Source organism: Dacryopinax primogenitus (assembly GCF_000292625.1).
Source record: "Dacryopinax primogenitus strain DJM-731 SS1 chromosome Unknown DACRYscaffold_11, whole genome shotgun sequence".
Taxonomy (NCBI): Eukaryota; Fungi; Basidiomycota; class Dacrymycetes; order Dacrymycetales; family Dacrymycetaceae; genus Dacryopinax; species Dacryopinax primogenitus.
This window is the reverse complement of record NW_024467208.1, coordinates 818898-831119: the sequence shown is the minus strand read 5'-3', so window position 1 is coordinate 831119 and position 12222 is coordinate 818898. Positions and strand designations below refer to the sequence as shown.

Below are 12222 nucleotides of genomic sequence, written 5' to 3'. Positions count from 1 at the left end.
CCCGCTCACCTCGCGCATTGCCTCTGCCTGTGTTAGACCGCGTCACTTGTCGTATCGTCTTGTCCTGCCACACTGAAGCAAACTGCTGAACGAAATTGAGGAGGAGCTAGGCATGGGACGGGAAAGGCGCTCGCAGGCGCGCGTCTATGCTAATGTAAACGAACAATTGGGGAGATCATGGTGGGACTACGGTATGTGCCATCATGGAGCGCTGCGGAACACCAGCCTAATATATCCATAACCGTAGACAACCTCCAAGTGCAGTGGGGTAGTCAAGATCATTACGAGATTGTGCGGAAAGTGGGTCGGGGAAAGTATTCTGAGGTATGCCTTCATGATTCCGTTGCATGTAGACTGGTCCATTAAAAGGAGATATAGGTCTTCGAGGGTATCAATATTGTCACCGATACCAAGTGCATCATCAAGGTGCTCAAACCAGTGAAGAAGAAGAAGATAAAGCGCGAGATTAAAATCCTTCAGAACCTCGCCGGCGGACCCAACATTGTTGCCCTTCTTGATGTTGTGCGAGATCCAGCGAGCAAGATTCCCAGTCTTGTCTTTGAATGCGTCAACAATGTTGACTTCAAGATCCTTTACCCTAAGTTCTCGGACTACGATGTCAGGTTCTACATATTTGAGTTGTTGAAGGTGCGCATATTCTTGCTTTGGTCAGGGCATTACCCTTATCTGTATCCACAGGCATTGGATTACTGCCATTCTAAGGGTATCATGCACCGTGATGTCAAGCCACACAACGTGATGATCGATCATGAACGACGCAAACTCAGACTCATCGATTGGGGATTGGCTGAATTCTATCATCCCAATACCGAGTACAACGTGCGTGTGGCAAGTCGATACTTCAAGGGTCCGGAACTGCTCGTCGACTTCCAGGAGTACGACTACAGCCTCGACTTGTGGAGCCTAGGGTGCATGTTCGCGAGCATGGTAAGCCATTCCAATACGACCTGTCCGTGAAATGAATAGTGACAATCCTGCGCAGATATTCCGGAAGGAACCCTTTTTCCATGGCCATGACAACTACGATCAACTGGTGAAGATCGCCAAAGTATTAGGCACCGATGAGCTTAATGCCTACTTGGAGAAATATGACATCGAACTCGACAGCCAGTATGATGAGATCTTAGGACGCTACCCTCGCAAGCCATGGTCTCGCTTCGTCACGACAGATAACCAACGTTATATCACAAATGAAGCCATCGATTTCCTGGACAAACTCTTGCGCTATGATCATCAGGAGCGGCTCACCGCAAGGGAAGCGCAGGATCATCCCTATTTTGGTGCGCCGGAATCTAGTCAATGAAAGCAAGGTGTACTGACCGTATACCCATAGACCTTGTCAAGCAGCGTGAGATGATTGCCGATGTCAGTGGGGAGGAGTCGGGCTGAAGGGATTTCACCCTGCTCAACCCCCCTCCCCTCTCTTCCCCCCTCTCCCTCCCTCATTTTCTTCCCTTCGTCAACTTCCGCAAGTGCCCCTCTTTCGCACCCGAAATTCTGTTTTCTCATCTCCTTCCTTGTTGTCTTACATCCCGGCTTGGTATTATACAATATGATGGCGTAGGACCGAATGTGTTACGGTCTTTTGCTACGATGTTGCATATTTCCCTCTTCTGATCTCGCGTTGCGTTTGGATCGTCCCATCTTTCCAGAAGGTCTTGACACTGGTGTTGGAAACATTGCCTCGTGGATGAGTTCCACGGCCTGGTCTGTTCGCACTCCATGCACTGCCCAGCTCGGAATTCCGTCGGCTCAATAAGGTATGGTGAGCGGTCGAGTGTGAGCATATTGAATTGGATGTACAGAAGGGCTAGTTGAACTAGGAAGTAGGAGAGATCCGTCCATTCAATGCGATTGCCTGACAAGCGTGGCGAATCACCTCGCAGTGCCGCGGACTCCGTCGGCCGGTGTCCACTCCCATCTGAAAAGCGTCAGTCACGCCTATGCAAGAGCAGCAAAATTGCCTTTCATAAAAGCCTTCCGCGTTCAGCAAAGTCACACTGCAGCGGCCGATCGCGCCGGGGTGCAAAAAAATGGTGATGTTCCTGATGTTCCTGATGTTTCGTCGAGTGTATTCCCCGCGGGGCAAAGACCCTCGTAGCTTCCCAATCTCCACAACTGGAAAATGATCCTATTTAGGCAAGTCGTGCCAGCTGTACGTTTACATGAGATATCAGCGATACAGACTCCGGGAAACCGAGAAATACAAGGAAGGCAGTCAATGACCGTCGGATGATGCGGATACGCCCAAGACCTTGTCGCAAGAACGCGGCTGGGGCATAGCACTCGGGCTCGTGCCTTCGTTAGGACATGGTCCTATACGCTCGAGTGGGACGTCTGATGGTGAAGGGCTAATTTTCTGACCGCCGGTATCCAGACACCCGTGTACATAGTCCAGTCAGACGGGATAAAGACGTGCCGGTAGACATTTTCCGTGCTAGCTGATCTAAACTCGTGAGGTCTGGCACATGCGAGAGTATTTGGGTGCGTGTTGTTGAGAAGATAAGAGGTGCAAAGAATTGGATCTTTCGGTAATCCCAAGTGTCGGACCTTGTCATTGACATATTCTCCCGGTGTAGGGTTACCGATTTCGACCAGCGTCATGAAAGATCGTGGGTGACAGACAAAAGACCAGGCCCTCGCCCTTGCCACTCTCCAGTGAAGACGGGCCCTTCTACCGCAGGGAAGTATGCATCAATACAATAAAGGGTCATTCAGTTCGAGCTTGCCCCCTGTAGAACTGGCCACGTTCGGTAAGGGCTGTCGCCCGTTCAGGCAGGTGTTTGATATTGCAGGCTAAATGCAGACCACGCTACCGACGGGTGGGTCGAGTTCGGATACCGACGGCGTCCTTCAGAAGCGGCCGCAGCAGGTTCCGATCTTCATTTTGTCGGTTGAACTTAGTAAGTTGCAAGGGATTCGTCAACCCTCTCCATGCCCTCGGCCCGCTCAGGTGACCGGAAAACAAGAGACTTTAGGAATGAACGGCCCAGTATGCAGAATGCCCAGTTTAGTTCGTTCTGATCAGGACCTGCCCAGGGAAGCATAGAGATTCTGAAGACGTAGGCGAGAACCAGAGGGCAAGACATCCTTCGTGAGAACGAGAAGTGCATAGCGTCAAGGGACCAAGTCCGCGGAAACTTCAGAGGAGAAGCGACTTCCTTCAGCGGTGTGCAGGAAAATCCCATCCTTATCCCTTCTCACGGCTGACAACAGATAGGTTGATGTCGATTGTGCTGCGCAAATGGCGATCGCAGAAGCGTAGCAGAAGGGTGGTCTATTAAATAAGATCGGCAAAATCAGGCACTTCTGCAGCATGGGTCGACGGCGATGGAAAGCCACGCTGATTACATAATTTCCGAAATATTTGCCTCCCATTTTTTGCACCCGTGTCCGTCCGGCGAAATTTCTGGCAGCCACAACGTCGTCAAGAATTGAACGCCGTCGGCGAACCTCAAGACGGTCTGCTTCACTGTTTTGCCATTCGAGACGACCATCTGTTCTCTGTCATGCCTACTAGACTCGCTGCGCGCTCGTTGAGTCCGTTCATTCAGAGCATTGCCAGCACAAGCACGGGCAAGACACAGCATTACCTTCTCGCCGCACCCAGCCGCCGCACAATCTTTACCGGTTCAGTCCCAAATTCGAGCCATGCACACATACACAAAAGAAAGAGGTTATCAGAATATGGAAATAGCGTGCAACGCGTGAGTAGCGTTACAAAGCGGACTTGCTTCGATATTGACCAGCTGTTTTCAGCGTTGCTTCCATGCGTCACATCCCTCGAATGCCGCGACCAAGGATCCGTATCAAGTGCTGGGTGTGAAGAAGGACGCGTCCAAATCCGACATTAAGAAGGCTTACTTCGACGTGCGCTTGAGCTGCTGCTCCACGTTTTCACGTCAGCTGACGCAGTTTTGGTTACCAGCTCGCAAAGAAGTATCATCCGGATACAAACAAGAATGCGTCTGCGAAAGACAAGTTCGTAGAAATCCAGTCAGCTTGGGATGTGCGTAATTTCTCGGAATCTCAGCTCAAAATGAAAGTGACTGACACATCCGAATACTGTAGATCCTTAGTGACGATCAGAAGCGAGCAGCCTACGATCAGTACGGTGCTGCCTCCACTCAACCTGGTTTCGATCCAGATGCTTTTGCATCCGGACGTGGTCCATTTGGTGGCGGCGGATTTGGAGGTTTCCAGGACTTCGGTGGCCCATTTGGTGGTGCTGGAGGACGGTCAGGGGCAGATATATTCGAACAGCTATTCGGCTCCGCATTCGGTGGAAGACGTACACGAGGTTTTGCAGAGGAGGTCACACGAGGAGAAGACGTCCAGGTTTCCGTTAATATTGGCTTCCTCGATGCCTGCAAGGGCTGCGAACGAACGGTAAAAAGCACGCCAGTCGTGGACTGCAAGACCTGCTCTGGCACAGGCCTACGACCCGGTCACCAGATGGCTCAGTGCGGCGCATGTGGTGGGACAGGTACGCGGACGTTCATGCTAGATGGTGGGTTCCAGATGGCAAGCACGTGTCAAGCATGCCACGGTCGTGGAACGACAATACCCAAGAACGGATCATGCGTTGATTGTTCTGGCATGGGGAAGGTCAAAGAGCGTAAGACCGTGGATGTTACGATTCCTCCAGGTAAGAATCAGGGTTCTATCGATTGTATTGATTATGTCACCGACCATACGTTCTTGCTTCGTAGGCGTGGAAGACGGCATGGTCATCCGCATTCCGGGTCACGGCGACGCTCCAATGTCTGGCAAGGGTTCGGCTGGAGACCTGCACGTCCAGGTTCACGTTACACCTTCCAAGGTTTTCAGGCGACAGGGTTCGAACTTGTACCACGATGCGACCATACCCCTGCACACCGCCCTGCTTGGTGGACAGGTTAAGGTACCGACGTTGGATGGAGACGTTGCCGTCAGGGTCGTTCCTGGAACCCAGCAAGGGCAGGAGTTCGTTCTGAAAGGCAGAGGGGTCCCCTCGTTGCATGACAACAGCAAGAACAAAGGAGACCTTTTCGTCGCATTCACAGTGAAGCTACCAAGGTGAGTTCCCTGCTCCCTAGCCAGCCGATCCGACTGGGCGGACTTTGAATTACAGATATTGATGGTTATCCGCAGGAGCTTGACCACCCGCCAGCGTGAGATCTTGCAGGCCTATGCCGATGATGTGGAGGGACGGCCATCATCATGGGGCAGGATCCAGAAGTCATCCACCTCCCCCCCTTCGGATTCAGGATCGGGATCTGCAGCAGGATCTCAACCATCGTCTGCGTCGTCCGCGGAAGAGTCAGCACCAACGCATCGTGAGTCTTTTACTTAATCGCAGCGAGCACGTCGCCTGAGCCCTACAGGGTCAGGCGACTGGCTGTCGTCTGCTTGGAATAGAGTAAAGCGGCTCATCATAAATCCTTCTTCATCTGTCGCACCTAACAATACAGTGGAGGAAGGCTCTGAGCAATCTGAACACGAGGCTACCCCGAAGGCCAAGAAGAAGAAGGCAACTGCTTGATTGAGTGGTCAGTTCGTCAAATGTATCAATTGAAGAAGCGGCCGTGGGATTGAGAGGGGCCGAGGACAGGAAGACGCTGAGACAGCAGAGGATCGTGGATGTTCTCGACTATACGGGTAGTTTGAAGGTCGTGGCTTACTGGCGAGTCTTATCCTTATTGTTGCCCTTGCGCATCTGGAATAGACTTTAGACTTCGTTCCCGAGGACCATTGTACGCTTAACACCATCCAACACCTCTCTAACCACAGCGCGTCCTGTATCATCCATGACATTCCTTCCACGATTCTGGTCGGAATTCCTGTCCTGATGTTACTTTTTCATCAGTTTGCGGAGGTTGAATACGGTTCCGTCCTCGCATGTCCTCGGTCCCTTCTGCACGCGCTTCAAGATTTACCGTGAATGCGCTCATTGTCACGCTGCCGGCAGCCTGTGAGTGCCTTCGTTGCCAACTGGCGGCGGAAATCGAAGGATCTCTGCATCACCCACGTCTCGTGTTCTTCTACCATTGTCCTTGATGTTACGGATCTTTGGCCTCTATCGGCTGCGTGACCTCTCAAAAGAGAGGTCGAGTTCACCAACTGCATTTGATACGGGCCGGCGCTGACAGGGTTCACTCAATCTCATCTGATAACTGGCGCTTCTTTCTTTGACTTTCTCGCCGCGTATTGCTGTTTGTCGCCCACTGCACGGGCGAACTCCTCCCTTGCGCCGAATGCGCTGGGCTTTTTCCGTGATAGTCTCTGACCACTCGGGGTGACAACCTATTCCACAAATGGATCGCTTGTGCCATCTCTGTTATTTCTCCAGGCAAAGGCCCTCGATGTCTGCAGGTTCTGGCAAGCTCCGGATGTGCGGAAAAATCCCTCTTCATGCTGCCCCCAACCACACCCAGGCTGCACTTATATAGGGCTGCTGAGGAGGGGGATGAGTTGCTGACCCCGATTGCCGGCTGCTCGCTGCTCGATTGATCCTCTCCTTTTACTATGTCGACTCTCTTCGTTGTTTCTTCTCCTAAGGAGACTGGGCTGGCCAAAATTCCATCCCACGAGTCCAACTTGACCGAATCCTCAGATAGCGGGTCTACCAGGGGGGGTAAGTAATACAACTCTATCTCCTGTCTCCTAAAGCGGAGACTCAGTTGAGTCGGCTCCACGACTCTTGCTGACCAGATTAAACAGCCGCTCAAGCATGCAGGGAGAACGTGGCATCGCCGTCTCATGCCCGGTTAGTGGTTATCATGATTGCGTGCGTCTAGATATGCCTTCACATCACCGTCTCACGGTTTGATCGCAGGTTAAACATGGCGTTATTTCTTGCGACAACGGTAATAAACTACCCAACACCGCGAGTTTTCTGTCTGACTTGGACATAGGACACAACCATCGTTTCCACCTCCCTTCCAACCATTGTTGCCGATCTGAACGGTTCCGACGGCGATTACGCTTGGATTGGGGTGTCTTATATGCTAATGCAAACCACATTTCAGCCGCTCTATGCGAAGCTCTCTGACATTCTCGGACGGAAGGTAACATTTTGTGCGACTAAGCGAAAGTGAAATCACTGAGACATATATCAAGGCGATTCTTTTTGCGAGCATGTTGCTATTCTTGCTCTCTTCTTGCCTGTGCGGCACAGCCCAGGCATGCGCATACCCTTCTGGGAAAACATTCTGCTTATGTCCTTTAGTCGATGTTGAGCTTGATAATCTTCCGTGGTATGCAAGGGGCTGGTGGGGGAGGTATCGTGGCGATGGCTTGGATTATTCCGGATGACTTGGTTCGTGTACTAGTTGAGGGACATGCTGATATTTAACCGGATCGAAAAGATTTCCAAAGGACGGGAGCAGGCTAAGTGGGCGCACTTGAAGTCATTTACCTGGGGAATGTCCGCTGTTTCCGGGCCGTTGTTAGGTGAGCCTTGTTTTGGCCCATTTCAACCTGTCTGATGTTCGACCAGGGGGGCTATTTTCAGGTTCGGTCTATCTTTAAACGTGCAGCTCTCTTTCTGAGCTCCCATTAGATACAATAAGCTGGCGCTGGGGATGTGAGGATTCACTTCGGATCATACCATTGACATATTGCTAATCGAGTGCAGTTTTCATCAATATCCCTGTTGGCGCCATTGCAGGGTTGGTGCTTTGCATCTTCTTAGTTCCTCAACACGTACACACAAGAAAACCTTTTTCGGAGACTTGGGCACGGTTCGATTGGTTGGGAGCGTGAGTTGCCCAGTCCAGTCCAGACGTCCTCTTCTGATCTGCCTCTTAGTCTTTTGCTCACATCCGGGACGGCAGCCATGATTGTCGGGTTCAGTAATGCCTCCCAGTTTGGATGTAAGTTGCGCAGCAGACAGTGTCATCATTTCTGATCATCGTATCAGTTGTATCGGTTCAGACTTTGCCGTGTATCATTGTTGGACTCTTAACTTTCAGCTTGGGCATTGTCAATGAAGCCTTCACCGCACGTGATGCCGTCCTGCCGTCGAAACTATTCCGATCGCGTGAACCCGGTAAGGGGGCGTGCATTGTCACAGAGTACCTCAACTAATTATTTCAGCCTTGCTGCTTGCTATGACATATCTTCATAATTTTGCTTTCACTGCAGGGACATTTTACCTCGCTTTATACTATCAAGTGAGTTCTATCTGTGTTAATCAGACATTTGCGTCGCCCTGATACTATTTCCAGGCTGTGGATGGAAGCTCTGCTCTCATGTCCGGTATTCTTATGCTTCCATACTCCCTTGGTTCATGCCTAGTATCTCTGCCAGCTGGCAGATGGGGCGAAGCGATAGGGCTGCGACGCGTATATTGGGCTGGATTTACTTTTGCGACAATTGGATTTGGTATGTTTTGGTTTCTCAGACTCCCTACTTCATCCCTGATTGTTCTTTTTCAGGCCTTATGATCACGCTTAATGCCGGATCCTCTACTGCACTGCAAGCAGTCTACCCTTTGATTGCTGCCATCGGTATCGGTCTCCTGTTTCACTGTTTCAAAACGGGCCTGCAACTTGCACTGCCTGGAACGGAGGATGATGCTGGTGCAACATCCGCATTTTTCCTGGTTCGTTTCATTGGCGCGACAACTGGTCTGGTATGAGCTTCTGTGTTTTTTTCACTCTTTGCCTTTCCCCTGATGACGATACACAGTCAATATCCGGCGCCCTTTTCAGTAGCACACTTGCGACGAACTTTCCTCCCGGAGTTGATCTTGTCGAAACTACGGCAGGAGTGGATTACCGAGCCCTGCACTTTCTGACACCGCTCTGGCTACGCCAAGAAGTACTGGCAGCTGTTTCTCAATCACTTTCAGTAGGACGATCTCTTAACCAACTAATGCCACTGTTGAACCTAATACCTAGATGGTGTGGATTTTATGCACGGCGTTACTTGGATTCGCTCTCCTCGTAAGAATACTTTCTTCCGCATGCAATTGACCCGTGTTCACTCAGATCAGCTTTCGTTTCTCACCCAACATCATGATTCCGATCGTGCCTTCTTCATTGGAGCCAGCATGAGGGAGATATCCTCACCTCTGAAAGGACCTATCCTTCCGATCTCGCAATCCGACATAGTTCAACCAATGGCACAAATGCGCAGTTCCCCTCGTGATTCCACAGGGTCAATACCAGATCAATCGATTGAGGCAACTACAAAATGATTGCGGTCGAGGTCAAGTCGTCAGGAAAGTGGGTCTGTGGATTCCATGGCTGCTACTGTATCATATAGGTTAGTCACGGCATAGACGGATAGTGAATAAGGACAGTATAACATTCAACGACGAGTGACCTGAGTTACACATTGTGACACCTGTGCAAACCACAATTCAACAGGCTGACCACCGTGCCCAGTAATCTCCTCGAGCTTCGCGAACTGAAAGCCCTCCTTCTCCATCATCGCCCATAATTCGCGCTCGGCAATATCACGCTCTTTGTAAGCCAATACTGCAAGCGTGTCTACATTAGCATCACGGGACAACTGTCGCAACGATCTCATTGTCTTCAGCAAGGCTGAAAAAGAGGCGGTGTTGTAGGTGACGTCGGACATGCTGGGGGAGATAGTGAATGAGTGCAGGTGAAGTATTCGAAATAATACGGACAGAATAAGCTTAAACGGCCCTGATGATTTAATCTCGTCCGGAAGATCTCGCTCCCAATCCAGTACATTCAGTCGGATGTTAGTGCGCTCTAGTAATGGCCGGTTGTGCTGAATGTTATGTTCGAGCAATGATATGGCCGAAGCTAAGAGTACTGTCAGGAAACCTTCGGAGAATGGTCGATTTTCAATCATTCATACCAAGATCGGTGATTGTCACTGATATGTTTGGTCGCGATGACAATAGGGCCGATAATACGAGGGACACTAGCCCAGTCCCGGCACCTAGCAATCAGCCATTAGAATAATTGCGCTTCAATGCGAAGGATTCTACCGAGTTCGATGATTCGACAACCGGATTTCTTGCTAACAGCGGCGTTCAGCAAACGACCACCTTCAGTACCAGGCTTCCCAGCGAGCGTCTTGCAGAACCAACCGGCTAAGCCCATGCCCGAATCCCAGACTTTCTGTTGAAAGGCAGTCATAATCATCCTGGATAATTCAAAGGCTTAGAGATTACCTTGTCGAGGTCGTACGAAGTCCGTTCTCGGATCGTAAGTTCTTTCAAATTTGACGACGTGGCCGCGGCGAGATTTGTCTCAGCAGGCAGCAGGAGTAGGCGTTCTATCTCATCCTGTTTGGTAACATTGACCGGTTCGTCTCTTGGGGAAGTAATCGTGATGGGAAGGCTGGAAGTACCGTATGGTTTGGGGTATATTCTCCCGAGGGGAATGCCTGCTGAAGCGTTGGGCGCACAGAAGAGAGACAGACTCCATTCCTGTCCTGCGCGTGCAGAGGACGGCAATCCTATGGAGATGGGTTTATAGGCTGACGATGATCCTTTCCATGTTGTGAGTTTTTTGGGGCTTGCTCTCTGCGAAGTAGGGCTATTGAGGACCCAAGAGTACTGAATATCTACCGCGTCCTCGAAGAATCTGCGAAATCGAGTTGCCAGAAGAAAATCTCCCAAACCGTGGTTGCTCACTCAGTGCGCAGATCATTAGTTATTTGTGGCGTAATTGTAACTTCGGAGGCATAGGGCGAGGAGATTGGTGGAGGACGAAGGAAGGAAAGATAATAATACATCGGAAGAGTGGTAATGGACAAGACCCGTCAGGGCACGCCATGAGTTTCAACCTCGGGCTTAGTAGTTCGGGCCGAAAAAGAACCGATCTCCAGCATCTCTGCACAGGCACTGATCATGAGCTACCTAGACATCCAGCTTGTGCAACACATCTACAATGCTTTTGGTGAAGGCGTCTGGGTGCGAGATCATCGCGAAATGACCTGCCCCCGGTATGATCGCTGTAGCTGTGTGAGGTTGTTGTGCCAAACGCTGCTGGATCCAATCTCCAGCATCCTTGCAATAGTCGCTTGCCTCCTCGCCTAATTATTGCTCTAAGTCTAGAGGTCCAACTGGCAGGGAATTTCTTACCGAGCATCAGTCCAACCCCAAGGTTAGGAGGGACAGGGTCAAATGCTTGATAAGCTATTTGTTCGATGGTTGGGCGATCGGGGGCAAGGTACCAAGAGAACTCGTGGGCGGTGTGCTCACCGTTGTATGCGTTGTTGAGTGCAGGCAACAGATCAGGATTTATCTTCTTGATAACCCAGTTATAGAAGGCAGTTTGAATTTCTGAAGGGCCAACAGCAAACTCTTTCGTATCTTCGGTGGGAGGACGGCCGGACGCCGTGCCAGGAGGCTCGTAAAGCAGGACAGCCCGAAGGTAGGATTCAAGCATAGGCTCCAGAGAAACTACTTCAGGCGGCATGGGGAACAGGGGGTTCTTAACATGTCGCATGGATGCCATGAGGGCGATAGGAGGAATGCAGCCTTTCGACCTGTTCAACTGTCAGTTCCATGTTTCAGCCGAAGTCACTCACGCCTACCATCCAAGAAGAACAACACCTCCACTTTTGCGCTTCTTGTCAGTTGGCTGAACACCTAGTTCATCCACCGCGTATTTCATGAACTTCAGCATGTCAAGTGTGTATCGAACCGTTGTCTGAACCAATCCGGCCGAGGGAGGGTCCTCCTTGTGAATGGATGGAGAGCCTTCGTATCCTCTCCTGTTATAGCTCAAGAGCCGAATATTGTTTTCTCTCAAGGAGGGTAGCCATCGGTCCCAGATAGCTATCAAACATCGGACACGTTTCGGCAGTTAAATCGCTTGGTAACATACCAGAATGAAAAGTAACGCCATGAACGCTAATTATCGTCGTCGATGGCGTCGATTCTGTTCCCGCTGGCTGGCTGTCAAAATACTTGAACTCAGCTGGTTCATCGCCAGGCACGATGGTAGGCAGCTTCACAGTCCCGCTGATGAACGACATCTGCCGAGTGTACAAAAGCTGCCTTGCAACGACCGAGCGGCCTATCGCTTTATACCTTGTCGATAGGAAGAGAAGTGTCATCTTGGTGGTAGAGCTGGTTCGGCATAACTATTAAGCGCGCAACCAGTGGAATTTATACCGCGCCGTCCCTGATGGTGAGACATCTCGGTCATCCGGCCTGCCGTTTTGCCTTGCCTCTGCCAGCCGCAGTTCCGATCGGCAAAACGTTTCTACGGTTCGTAACCAGTC

At 50.9% G+C, this 12222-nt stretch overlaps 5 protein-coding genes across 5 annotated transcripts; 3 read left to right on the top strand and 2 right to left on the bottom strand.

The window, feature by feature from the left end:
* Positions 1–21: 21 nt before the first annotated feature.
* On the top strand, positions 22–1660 carry DACRYDRAFT_22904 (Pkinase-domain-containing protein). The gene is made up of 6 exons (XM_040773008.1): positions 22–191; positions 248–324; positions 379–648; positions 700–948; positions 1004–1301; positions 1355–1660. Exons 1-6 carry the CDS (start codon positions 113–115, stop codon positions 1408–1410), a joined length of 1029 nt encoding a protein of 342 aa, XP_040628027.1. The 5' UTR covers positions 22–112; the 3' UTR covers positions 1411–1660.
* A 1870-nt stretch (positions 1661–3530) lies between these two features.
* Positions 3531–5545, top strand: DACRYDRAFT_89497 (uncharacterized protein; the record flags this gene model as incomplete). The annotated part of the gene is made up of 7 exons (XM_040776916.1): positions 3531–3728; positions 3781–3891; positions 3950–4030; positions 4093–4669; positions 4734–5079; positions 5155–5339; positions 5388–5545. The coding sequence occupies 7 exons, from the start codon at positions 3531–3533 to the stop codon at positions 5543–5545; spliced, it is 1656 nt and encodes a 551-aa protein (XP_040628026.1).
* A 374-nt stretch (positions 5546–5919) lies between these two features.
* DACRYDRAFT_116939 (MFS general substrate transporter) lies at positions 5920–8843 on the top strand (the record flags this gene model as incomplete). The annotated part of the gene is made up of 16 exons (XM_040770286.1): positions 5920–6637; positions 6724–6790; positions 6839–6869; positions 6918–7070; positions 7123–7185; positions 7232–7321; positions 7371–7455; positions 7502–7516; positions 7565–7588; positions 7640–7763; positions 7813–7877; positions 7925–8053; positions 8101–8177; positions 8232–8388; positions 8442–8638; positions 8695–8843. Coding segments are annotated over exons 1-16 (1533 nt in total), but the record flags the coding sequence as incomplete, so codon positions are not given.
* Positions 8844–9318: 475 nt separating this feature from the next.
* On the bottom strand, positions 9319–9928 carry DACRYDRAFT_53600 (uncharacterized protein; the record flags this gene model as incomplete). Its single annotated transcript, XM_040775185.1, has 3 exons — positions 9319–9592; positions 9644–9785; positions 9841–9928. Coding segments are annotated over 3 exons (504 nt in total), but the record flags the coding sequence as incomplete, so codon positions are not given.
* Positions 9929–10849: 921 nt separating this feature from the next.
* On the bottom strand, positions 10850–12060 carry DACRYDRAFT_116937 (alpha/beta-hydrolase; the record flags this gene model as incomplete). Its single annotated transcript, XM_040770285.1, has 4 exons — positions 11823–12060; positions 11530–11773; positions 11075–11481; positions 10850–11025 (listed from the first exon to the last, which is right to left on the bottom strand). The coding sequence occupies exons 1-4, from the start codon at positions 12052–12054 to the stop codon at positions 10850–10852; spliced, it is 1059 nt and encodes a 352-aa protein (XP_040628023.1). The 5' UTR covers positions 12055–12060.
* Positions 12061–12222: the final 162 nt, after the last annotated feature.

Excerpts from the sequence above, each read along its gene's own strand:
- DACRYDRAFT_22904 (XM_040773008.1), top strand. The coding sequence starts at position 113 with ATGGGACGGGAAAGGCGCTCGCAGGCGCGCGTCTATGCTAATGTAAAC. Across the intron at positions 949-1,003 it reads GGTGCATGTTCGCGAGCATG|ATATTCCGGAAGGAACCCTT; the intron begins GTAAGCCATTCC and ends AATCCTGCGCAG. Across the intron at positions 1,302-1,354 it reads GCAGGATCATCCCTATTTTG|ACCTTGTCAAGCAGCGTGAG; the intron begins GTGCGCCGGAAT and ends GTATACCCATAG.